This window comes from Berghia stephanieae, chromosome 1 (assembly GCF_034508935.2).
Source record: "Berghia stephanieae isolate SIO BIC M18660-M18661 chromosome 1, UCSD_Bste_1.3, whole genome shotgun sequence".
In the NCBI taxonomy this organism is placed as follows: Eukaryota; Metazoa; Mollusca; class Gastropoda; order Nudibranchia; family Aeolidiidae; genus Berghia; species Berghia stephanieae.
The window spans coordinates 115,013,368-115,025,804 of record NC_088360.1 but is presented as its reverse complement, the minus strand read 5'-3'; the positions used below and the strand labels follow the sequence as shown (position 1 = coordinate 115,025,804).

General features: G+C 36.2%; 1 protein-coding gene across 2 annotated transcripts in view; it reads right to left on the bottom strand.

Annotated features, from left to right (window-relative positions):
• Positions 1-10,480: 10,480 nt before the first annotated feature.
• The window catches only part of LOC144962811 (uncharacterized), a 57,381-nt gene continuing 55,424 nt past the window's right edge, over positions 10,481-12,437 (bottom strand). For both annotated transcript variants that reach the window (XM_078896085.1, XM_078896086.1), the window contains one exon: positions 10,481-11,202. In XM_078896085.1, coding sequence (XP_078752211.1) covers positions 10,622-11,202 — 581 coding nt within the window. In that variant the 3' untranslated portion in view covers positions 10,481-10,621. The remainder of the gene's footprint in view (positions 11,203-12,437) is intronic.

Here is a 12,437-nt window from a genome sequence, read left to right as displayed (position 1 = left end):
GTAAAGAAATAAAATGTCTGAAGTTGTGAACTTTTAATTATTATTGAACAAAAACAATGCAACAGTTTTTTGTTAAAAGCACAAAATATACTTTTATCTTTTGCTTTTAACTTTTTAATGCTGTTATGTTAATATGTTCAATAGACATTGAACATGGCTTTTATTCCTATCTTAAAATTATATACCAATCCTAACAACTAATATTTTATACATATCTGTTTGAAAATGTACGACTTGGGCTGCTATTTTCGTAAACCGCTGCCATTATTTCAAAGACCCATTAATGCAAAAATGTTTTTATTTTAATAAAGAGAATCTATATCTATATATGCTTACATAAAATACTGATTTTAGTTGTTTTTTTAAATTTGTTGTTTATTCTTTAGCCTGCTGTCATACACCTTGGTGAAGGCCACATCCTTAAGATTAAAAGTCATAGACTGGTTTCTTTTTGGATTACTCCTTGAGCGTGGGTGGGGTTCCTACCTCCCATATATTGGGCAGGGAGGTACTTGCTGTATCTTCTATCCCCTCTTATGTGTTTTCCAATTGCTTTCTGTCTTTGTCTTGGGAGTGAGATTGCTTGGTTTTGTCCTGACCTTGGTAGGAGTCCATGGCTGAGAGCGAAACAGTCGAATGTATAGTTATTGTTTTGGGAGATGATATTTTTTTCCTTGTAAATTGTAAATCATCTCTCTGTTATGTACTGTTACTCTTTAACAATGATTTGTAAACATTTGAGTGTGTTCCTCTTAGTGGGGATCTGTGCTTGTGTCTGGAGGTGATCTCAAACTAAGTACTTTGATATTGTGCTCTTGGAGTGTACATCTGTTTCCTATTTCAACCGTTTCCCCTTTGTCTTCCCTTTTCTTGGGTGCTTTAATTGTAATTCTAGAACTTTTTACTATCCCGATTTCTTCCTTTTAACTGGCGCTGATATGACCTTATGTGTTGCGAGCGCCGTAAAACCCTTAAAAACAAAACAAACAGCCCCTTGACGATAGAGATGGTTTATTCTACAACGTTATCACAGCTTGCTATCCCTATCCCACAAAATCGTTTGTGCTTTCCAAGTGGCTTTGTGTCCTTGTTCTGGAATATGACTTTTTTCTGCTCCCATAGCGGGCAGGGAGGTACATACTGTGTCTTCTATTACCTTATATCTGTTATCCAACATGCTTTCTGTCTTTATCTTGGAATAAGATTACTTGGTTTTGTCCTGGCCCGGGCTGGGAGGGAAACAGTCAAATGCATAGTTATTGTTTTGGGAGATGATATGTTTTCCCTTGTAAATCATCTCTCTGTTATGTATTATTATATTTGTTATTTTCAATGTATAATGTAAGCATTTGAGTGTATTCCTCTTTGTTGGATTTTGTGCTTGTGTCCGGATGAGACTTATAGGTGATCTCAAACTAAGTACATTGGTGGTATGCTTTTGGAATCTATATCTGATCCCTATTTGCTCCTAGTTCCCCTATGTCTTACTTTTTCTTGGGTGCTTTAATTGTAATTCTAGAACTTTTTACTATCCCATTTTCTTCTCTTTTACTGGCGCTGATATAACCTAAATGTGTTGAAAGCGCTGTAAAACCCTTAAAAACAACAAAAAAACATGACTTTTTCTGGCATCCTGGGTGGGGTTTCTGACCTCCCATAGTGAAGGTACTTACTGTGTCTTCTATTCCCCCACATCTGGTTTCCAACATGCTTTCTGTCTTTGGCTTGGAATGAGATTACTTGCTTTTGTCCTGGTCCTGGCCGAATGCCCTGGCTGAGGGGTAAACAGTCAAATGTATAGTTCGTTTTGGGAGATGATATTTTTTTTCCTTGTAAATCTTTCTATTATATATGATTTGTAAAACATTGGAGTGTATTCCTCTTAGCGGGGACCTGTGCTTGTGTCTGGATGAGACTTTTAGTGATCTCAAACTAAGCACTTTGATAGTGTGCTCTTGGAATCTACACCTGTTTCTTATTTGAACCAATTCCCCCGTGTCTTACATTTTCTTGGGTACTTTAATTGTAATTCTAGAACTTTTTACTATCCCATTTTCTTCCTTTTTACTGGCGCTGATATGACCTTAATGTGTTGCCAGCACCGTAAAACCCTTTAAAACAAAAACAAACATCATCGTCGTCATTTGAATCATCGTTTATTATTATTATTATTATTATTATTATTATTATTATTATTATTATTATTATTATTATTATTATTATTATTATTATTATTATTATTATTTATAATCATCGTCCTCATTATCATTATTATTATAATCATCATCATCTTCATCATCATAATGGAAAAGTTGGTGTTGGTGTTGTGCGTGCTGTAGCAATCGGTCTTCAGCGAGTGATTCCAAGAACGCGACGTGGACGCTTGCTACATGTCCCCAAACATATCCATTTGCCGAAGAAACTGTCGAACTCGGTAAGACCTTACTTACTTCCATTGCCGAAACAAAATCAGAAGGATGGAAGGAAATGATAACCAGCACAAACATGACCCACAACAGCAAGAAAGCCTGGTTAACTATGAAAAAATAAATACAGAAAATAACAAACAAACCAGGATTGCAGCGGTGACACCAAACGATGTAGCAAACCAACTTATCAAAAATGGAAAACCAACACAAAGAGAAAAGGGCAAACTTAAGGAAATGGAAAAGATCTACCAACGAAGTGAAATGAGAGTAGACCCTTTTTGCCTCGAAGAATTGAAATCAACCCTTGAACACTCCAAACCCGGTAAAGCGTCTGGTCTAGATGGCATCACTGCAGAAACGATAAAGATTTCGGTCCCTCAACAAAAATGGTTACTAACTATTTTTCTTATCAACAACTGTGTTGATTCGTACACAATGCCAACGCTTTGGCGACAAGCAAGAGTGATAGCACTACTTAAACCCGGAAAAGACCCAAATAGCAGCAAAAGCTACAGACCAATATCCCTCCTCTGCATACTGTACAGAGTATATGAGCACATGATACTAGCCAGGATTTCCCAAATAGTAGAAGAACATCTGTCACCTGACCAAGCTGGTTTCTGCCCTGGAAGATCATGCTGTGACCAACTCCTGAACTTGACGCAATACACTGAAGATGGCTACGAGAAGAAACAAATTAAGGGGCTGTGTTCGTGGAACTGACAACTGGCTATGACACAGTAAATCACAGGAAACTGCTCCTTAAGGTTGCAAGGTTAACTCGTAACACAAATGTAGTTGCAACAATAAAATGCCTTATGTCAAACGATCGCTTCTTTGTGGAAATTGATGGGAAGAAAAGCAGATGGAGATCACAAAAGAACGGACTCCCTCATGGATTGATACTTGCACCTATCCTTTTCAACATTTTTACCAATGACCAACCTGAATTTGAGAGCAGAAGGGCCTGAAGACACTCTCTGGGTATTAATTTAAAAAACTCACTAAATGCCAACCCAGGAAAAACTCAAGTGCGTGCCTTCTTAAAAAAACCCACCAAGCCAACAGGAAACTGAACATCTAGAATGGGAACATATTGGAGAACAACACATTCCCCATGTACCTCAACGTTACCTTAGACCGCACACTGTCCTTCTCTCAACACACAGAAAACAAAAGCAAATGTGGCCACAAGAAACAACCTCCTAAGAAAACTGGCAAACACTACATGGGGAGCAGATCCAAAAACAGCCAGGACAACTGCACTAGCCCTCTGCTGTTCATCAGCCGAATACGCCTCACCAGTATGGGCAAGATCCTGCCATGCCAAAAAGATTGACCCTTAGCTACATAACACCTGCCGGATCATTACTGGTAACTTAAAACCGACTGTAGTTCCAGTCCTCCATCGGCTGGCTGGCATTGCACCTCCCCACATTCGAAGAGCCACTGCTTCCAAAGTCCAGAAATATAAACAGGAAATGGACACAAGGCACCCCCTCCATGACCACAACCCAACGACAAGTAGACTGAAGTCGAGAAAGCTTCATGACGGAAGAAAGCATCGACTCTGATCATGCAGCTGTAAACAGACTTTCCACATGGAGGGAGTGGGACAATCATGCAAATGAAGCCGTTGAAGATCCGAGAGAAGAACTGCCCAACGGAACTGAGCTCCCCAGGAATGAAGGGTAACACTGAAATGAGCACGGGCAAAACTCGGGAGAACAGCTGGAATCATGAAAAAGTGAGGCTGGCTGAGACTAGCATGTGTATATGTGGATGCCCAGAGCAGACGATGGAGCACATCCTTGCTGGTATTTCAGGTTCTCGTCTCAGGATGTGTCCAAACAGGACAGTGCTCTGTTTGACTGCACTCATCTGTAAAAAAGTACCAGGCTGGTAACAGAGTTGTTTCTGTCAAAAACAGAATGGGGTTAGTTCACGCCGCATGACAACGGAGTGTGATGTCACGTGTCTTCCGGTAGTTACGGGCTTAAAATGGCTGCCGAATATAAACAGTGAGAGCGAGCTCGTGTTTGTTGACACGTCTGATTAATAAAAGCAAACGCGTGAACTTAGTTTCCCTTCATTTTTTATTTATTCTGTTGTGTGAATAATGACAAGGATTAATTTGAGAGATTTTCGTTTCATTTAACCCCCTGTTAATCATAGTTTGGATGATTCGTCACAGAAAGTTTCACTTTCATACACTAGTCTAGCAGCCTCCTACTCCCAGTCCTAGATTAGATCGATTCAACAGATCTCTAAACACAATCAAAGTCTACACTCTGTCCACTGTCCACTTGTATTTTTTTTTTTGTAATGATAAAGAAGTAATAATGCCTCACAAGCTTCGTGTCTCGTCATGCATGATAAGTGTTACCGTTGGCTTGGGACGGTTTATTACGTGCTTTACGCATATTTTGTTAAAATCGCGCTATATAAAAGAATTAAGACCATCTTAGTCTAAGGTATTTGTCTAATTTTTATTCAAATGATAAAGGAACAAAACCCATTTTGGATTGCAAAGTAGCAGTGCATTCAATTACATAAGTACAACCAATTTTGTTTGTATCAATAGTAGTAGTAGTAGTAGTAGTAGTAGTAGTAGTAGTAGTAGTAGTAGTAGTAATAGTAGTAGTAGTAGTAGTAGTAGTAGTAGTAGTAGTAGTAGTAGTAGTAGTAGTAGTAGTAGTAGTGGTGTAGTAACACTAGAAGTAGTAGAGTAGTAGTAGTAATAATAAACTTAAAATTAAATTCCCTTTATTCATCCTATTGGGGAAATGTGTCTCTAGGGTCTATTCCAAGGAACACTGAAATAGCCCAGGCGTCAGCCGCAGTGCAGCACCGCAAATTGAGCTAAGGCGAGGTGACTTGCTCAAGGCCAAACAGCGCAGCGGCGGGTGATCGAATTTGGTACCTTTCAGGTACGAAGCAAGACCGTACCGCTGAGCCACGCTGCCCCCTAGTAGTAGAATTAGTAGTAGTAGTAGTAGTAGTAGTAGTAGTAGTAGTAGTAGTAGTAGTAGTAGTAGTAGTAGTAGTAGTAGTAGTAGTTATTGTTATTGTTGTTTTTGTTCTATTGGTAGTAGTAGCAGTAGTGGTAGTAGTAGTAATAATAATAAATGGCATTTATATGGCGCTTTAACCCGTTGTCACAGGCTCAAAGCGCTTTACGGTGATATAAAACAAAACATATTACAGGAAGACAAATTTGATGGAAAAGTGATACGAATTCAATTTAACAACATCAAAATAGGATAATTGTATTGCAACATTATGACGTAAAAAGATAAAACTTTAAGCAATATTTGAAAGTTGTCAACGAATCCGAGCATCTCACGTGTGATGGGAGTTCCAAAAATGGGCTGAGGGGCCGAAAATTGAAACGATTGTTCACCTATTTTACGCAATGGCTTAGGTTTGACAAGGATTGATTGGTCATTGCTTGACCTCAAGTTTCGATTGGGGACATATGTTTAGAAGGTCTTTAATATAGGAGGGACTGTTGATGGTCAAGGATTTGTAGACAACAGTACAAATCTTATAGGCAACTCTTTTTTAACAGGAAGCCAAAGTAACTCACGGAGAAGGAGAGTTGCTGACGGTTTTTTTTTGGTTATTGCGTACAATGAGTCTGGCTGCGTTATTTTGAGCAACCTGAAGTTTACTCATTTTGTCTTTAGTTAACTTCGCCCAAAGGGAGTTACAATAGTCCAATTTAGATTAAAAAAGAAAAAACAATGATGCCTTTTCCGCCACGACATCATAGGATATCGTCGTCTAGGCTTTCCATGAGTTATTATAGATAACTCATCAAACAAGATGTATGATGTCAACAGGAATCACCCATGTTGTCCAAGTGACCAAATCGGGGGTTAATAGTCTTGCTCAAGGAAAAAAACGAAAATGCCTGAAGCGGGGCTCGAACCCGGCTCCTTCCGGGTCACAGTGCAATGCATTAACCACTCGGCCACTTCAAGGGAATTAATTAAAAATTCTGCTATATGCTTCGGTATTAAATGACGAAGTTTGCATATTTTTTTCATTTCTATGTACATAGATTGTATGGCTTTATTCACGTGGCTTGTCATGGAAAGATCTTTATCAATGATGACGCCAAGGGTTTTTGCTTTATTTGAAAATTCTATTGCTATTTCCGAGAGTAATAGGTGATCTATTCACCTGTTAAAGGATACTCGGCCTTCTACACATTAACATCTCAGTTTTACTCTAATTTAATTTTAAGTTGTTATGGTACATCCAACATTTAATCTCATTAAAACAACTCGGAATTCGTTGTATTAAGAATTGTAAATTACTTAGGGGTACTGAATCATAAATTTGCGTATCATCTGCATAAAAATGATGACTCAGATTGAATCTGGTTATCACACTAGAAAGGGGCTGCATATATACAGTAAAAAGGACAGGACCAAGAACAGAGCCTTTTGACACTCCATAGTTTAGACACGACAAGCTGCCATCGATCCTGTAAACCATTTAAGGGCAATTCCTTTTACGCCAAACGTATTTTCTAGTCTTCTTAACAAAATGTCATGGTCCATAGTGTCAAAAGCAGCTGAAAGATCTAAACATTGATATTGTTAGTTAGCATCGGCATTACATAACAAGTCCTTAAAGATTTTAAGAAGCGCCGTTTCAGTACTGTGTTGCAGTTTGTAGGCTGAATGAAAGGGTTGTTCCAAACTGTTGTTTTTTTTAGATGAGATGATAATTGTGTCAGTACTACCTTCTCCAAAAGTTTTGACAAAAAAAGTAAATTTGATACAGGATGATAATTGTTTAATATACTATTGTGGTCCAGTGATGGTTTCTTCAGACGTGGTTTCACGATGGCACTTTTAAAGCACGGTGGAACTTCGCCAGTCAGTATGGATGTATTTATGGTTGATGTAATGGATGGTAATAATGTATCGATGGAGCTGGCCAAAAGCTGTGCTGGTAAGGGATCAAGGTCGCAGAATTTAATGGGGGCTTTTTTAATCAACTCTTTTATGGAACTAGATGAAACTGGATTAAACTTGTCTAAAGGAATGTATCTGTATTTAAAAATGGTTCATGCCGATCTAGTTCTGAAAGAATGTTATGGATTTTGTCTAGAAAAAAATTGACAAATGTGTTTGGCAAGTCTCTTTGATTGGTTGTAGATGGTAATGAAGTGCATCTTTCACGTCCAAGTAGATCATTGCAGATGTTAAATTCTTGTTTGCAAGATTTAGAAGATTCGAATTTTGAAAGAAAATACTTGGTCCTTGCCTTTTTTATTGTTGTCTTCCAGGCACGAAATGTGTTCTTGTATAATTCACGATGAATCGTAAGACCTGATGTTTTCAGCAGTTTTTCTGCTCTCCGACACTCCGTTTTAGCTTCTTTAACATCCGACGTATACCACGGAGCATATGCGGTTGGTGACGGTCCTTGTATGGAATGGCGCATGTTTGTCAAGCTATACAATTTGATGCCAACATACACGAAAGTGGAAAAAAAAAAGGTAAATGGAACCAAAAAATAAACTGATACACCACACAATATTACAACAATCGTAAGACCGTCAATACGTTCAATAATAATAATAATAATAATAATAATAATAATAATAATAATAATAATAATATAATAATAATAATAATAAAATAATAATAAAAATAATAATAATAATAATAATAATAATAAGAAGAAGAAGAAGAAGAAGAAGAAGAAGAATATCAATAATAATAACAATAATAATATTACCATCATCACTACACCCGAATCATCACCGTTACCACCACCACCATTACCATTATCACTATCACTGTCACCATCACTTTTACATTTCCAATCAGATTTTCTCATTAAAAAAAAAAAAAAAAATAAAATAAAATATTGATACCCATCACAACAGACCTCCTCACTACCACGAAAATTCCCGTAGTACTACGGCTAAATCCCGAGCTGGATATAATAAAGGTTTTTAATTAAATGTCATTTCTTGAAAACGAAGTTCTGGTGCCAGAGCTATCACATTGAGTTAAAAATATTCCCCCCCACGCATTATAAGGACAAACTGGTGATTTTTAAGGGTAGTTAAAATGTCTACGATGTTATTTACCCTGAAAACTACTTATTACATTTTCCTATTTCAAGTAGGCAGGTCTGCTATGTTAAGTATCAGTTCCATAGTCAAAATAAGACAAACAAAAATAACTTTGATTTTAATCAATAATCCATACAATTTGATGACAACAGACATGAAAGTGAGAAAAAAAGGTAAATGAAACCAAAGCATAAAATGATACCATAAATAATCATAAAAATACAATATTGTAATACCACCAATACTTACAATAATAATAATAAATAATAATAATAATAATAATAATAATATAATATAATAATAATAATAATAATAATAATAATAATAATATAATAATAATAGAAGCGCCGCAGCAATAATATCTAGTATTGTATTTGTAAATGAGGACCACGCTTATATCCCATTCGTTGACAATTAAGAAGATAGGGATTATATCATGGTAATTCTGTTTTGGATAATAAAGTTATTGACTTTTAGTAATACTAGGTGCTCCAAAATGCTTTGGTCTGGGTGGTCTTTATCTTCGGGGAAATTCCAACATAATAAATAGCCCACCACTTATTTAACACATTTCTATCGTTGATTAAAGTTCTAGAAGAATGGGATTTTGCGAACATTGCCTAGAAGTTACAGACATAATAGTTTAACGTATTGTTTGGTAGAATTACAGAATTAATTCCCAAAGACAAATAATTGAATCTTTTAGAATATCACAAACATTTAAGTAATTTTCCGTACTGATATAGTCTAGAGCGAAACAAGCTTGTGTACTTCAATTATTCCATGTCAAGGGTTAGTTTCTTTGTTTTTAAGAATTTTACGGCGTTTGTGACGCATTGAAAGAACAGAAAATGTATAAGGTAGTCTAAAAGTATACTTTTCTCAAAGGCACCTGCGGATAAATAAGGCAAAGGTAAATGGTGCGGATAGGGTACCAAGAGCACCCCTCGGTGTACTTTGATTGAAATCGCTTAGAAGTCAAAGGTACAAGCAAAGTGTCCTAACAAGTGAAATACAACACTTCTTTTACAAATCATATCAAAACAGAAGAACCAAGAAACAAATTTAATATATATATATATATATATATATATATATATATATATATATATATATATATATATATATATATATATATTATATATATACGTCTCTGAAAGATAATTTATAAATTAAATAACGTAATGCCATCAATTTTGCTTAAGTATACTGAAGGCGAAGTTTTAATATATATATATATATATATATATATATATATATATATATATATATATATATATATATATATATATATATATAGTTTATAGTTTATACCAGTTATTTTGGATTTTACATTGCCATATGATATATGTTCATTACGTTCAAAAGATAATACTCGTACAAGTTATTTGAGATATGTTTTATGTGCTATCACTTTTGATAGCATTTTATTTTTTTTTGCATTCATTGCTATTAGTAGTAGTAGTAGTAGTAGTAGTAGTAGTAGTAGTAGTAGTAATAGTAGTAGTAGTAGTAGTAGTAGTAGTAGTAGTAGTAGTAGTAGTAGTAGTAGTAATAGTAGTAGTAGTAGTAGTAGTAGTAGTAGTAGTAGTAGTAGCAGCAGCAGCAGTAGTAGTAGTAGTAGTAGTAGTAGTAGTAGTAGTAGTAGTAGTAGTAGTCGTAGTAGTAGTAGTAGTAGTAGTAGTAATGCTATTAATGATGATGATGATGATGATGATGATGATGATGATGATGATGATGATGATGATGAGGAGGAGGAGGAGGAGGAGGAGGACGAGGACGAGGAGGGTTATCAACACCATCTTTACATCATACAATATAATATCATATACTCATCATCATCATCATCATCATCATCATCATCATCATCATCATCATCACCATCATCATCATCATCATCATCATCACGTCACATACTATCAATATCATGTCATATTACATTAATTACGAGGTCAATAAAGGTTTGAACCCTACAGTTATAATAAAAAAATCTCACTCATCTGGTATCACCTCTGATCGTGTTTCATTACATTCAGTTGGAAACGGCACAGGCTTACGATTCATTTCACATACTCTTAAACTTTATCTCTTAATAAGTAGGGTGAGAGCAGGCTTCAACATATTCATTATTTCTCTTTTCTTTGATTCGATCACTTGAATTGTGGATCATGTGTGAAGCTGATGGTATTTCATAACCGCTGCTTGTTTCTGTCATTGGTGAAGAGATCTCAAATTCATTTATATAATGACTACCAGGTTTAAGACTTGGCTCATCTGCTTCCACGTATTCGGGTAGCGGTTCAGCCATTTTAGGGCGATTGCGTGCCCTTTTATTTTTACTAACTGGTACATCCAATCTCTGACGCGTCTCTATTCCTCTATTGCTGTCTGGGAAAGAGATATCACAGCTGTCCAATTCAACGTAATATTCGCTATTTTTATCATCCACCTCTTCTGGTTCTCTGCTCGTGATAAAGTTTGTGTTTGTGAAACCGATAGGCCTGCATAATATGTCATCGTCATTGCTTTCATTTTGACTTTGGTGCTGTGGCTGATTGATATTTGAAGCATCATAGGCTTTTTGAGAAGGAGCGCCACTGTAGTCTGGGGTGGTATTCAGAATGAGAGTCTGATCACGTCTCTTTTTCTCTTTGGCTTTTCTTTGACCGACTGAGGAAAGAAAATCATGGATTACTATAAAGATTACAATCAAGATAAATATCACGAGAATAACTATCATTTCGGGATTGAAAAACAGAGTTATTCAGTGCATCCATACGGGTGAACTCAATTATTATTTTGAGCGAATAAAGCTATCAGACCAAAATGTCCTTTTAAAGTATTGTTTAGGATATGGAAGATAAACTGTTGGCTGGTAGGCATGTATGGAAAAAAAGCTGATCTAAGGGATTTGTACATAAGTCAACACTTATTTACTAAATGTTTCAGCTTGGCAAAGGGTGTACGATTAGTGATTGTGGTTTGTGGGTAAATAATATTTAAAGGCACAGTATATATGATTCTGTTTTTAAAATCAAAATTTAAGTTTGTTGCTTTTATTTGAAAAAGATAAACTGACTTGATATATGCAAAATATTTAAATGTTTATTGAGGTTTCGTACTGATGCTAATTTAGATCAGTTTTAATGAATTCTGGTTTGTTTTCTAATATTTTCCATTTTTCGTCCATGTCCTATATTTAAATAAAGCAGTGGTGAGGACAGCTGTTGGCCCAACTCATCCATTTAAGGTAACAGTTGGATTACACCAGGGATCTGCTCTGGGGCCACTGCTGTTTGTAATAACAGCCCCCATTCGGCGAGAGGCACCATGGAACATGATGTAAGCGGATGATGTTGTACTTTTGAATGATACAAAAGCTGAAGCGGAAAAGGAACTGGAGGGTTGGAGATGGGTGTTGGAAAGGAGGGGATTAAGGGTAAGCAGATCGAAGACAGAGTATTTGTGCATCGGACAACAGCAAGCAGAACCACCAATAAAGATAGGAGAAGAGGATGTGCCAGAGACAAACCGATTCAAATACTTAGGAACAACTGTTCAAGGAGACGGGGGTAATGAGATGGAGGTTAAGAAAAGGATACAGGCAGGCTGGAATAATTGGAGGAAGGTAACTGGAGTTATGTGTGACAAACGAATATCCGCAAAGCTGAAGGGGAAAATATATACAACAGTTGTAAGACCAGCAATGTTATATGGACTAGAGACAGCATCTACAACAAAGAAATAAGATAAAGAAGTTGAAGTGGCAGAAATGAGAATGTTGAAATGTCACTCTTTAAAAGTCTCAATTTTGCCCAGAAGCTTGATAACAGCAGGTGGGTTGTTCCATAAGCGAAAACTAGTTGGTGAAAACGATAAAATTCAACATCTAGACAATTTAATTT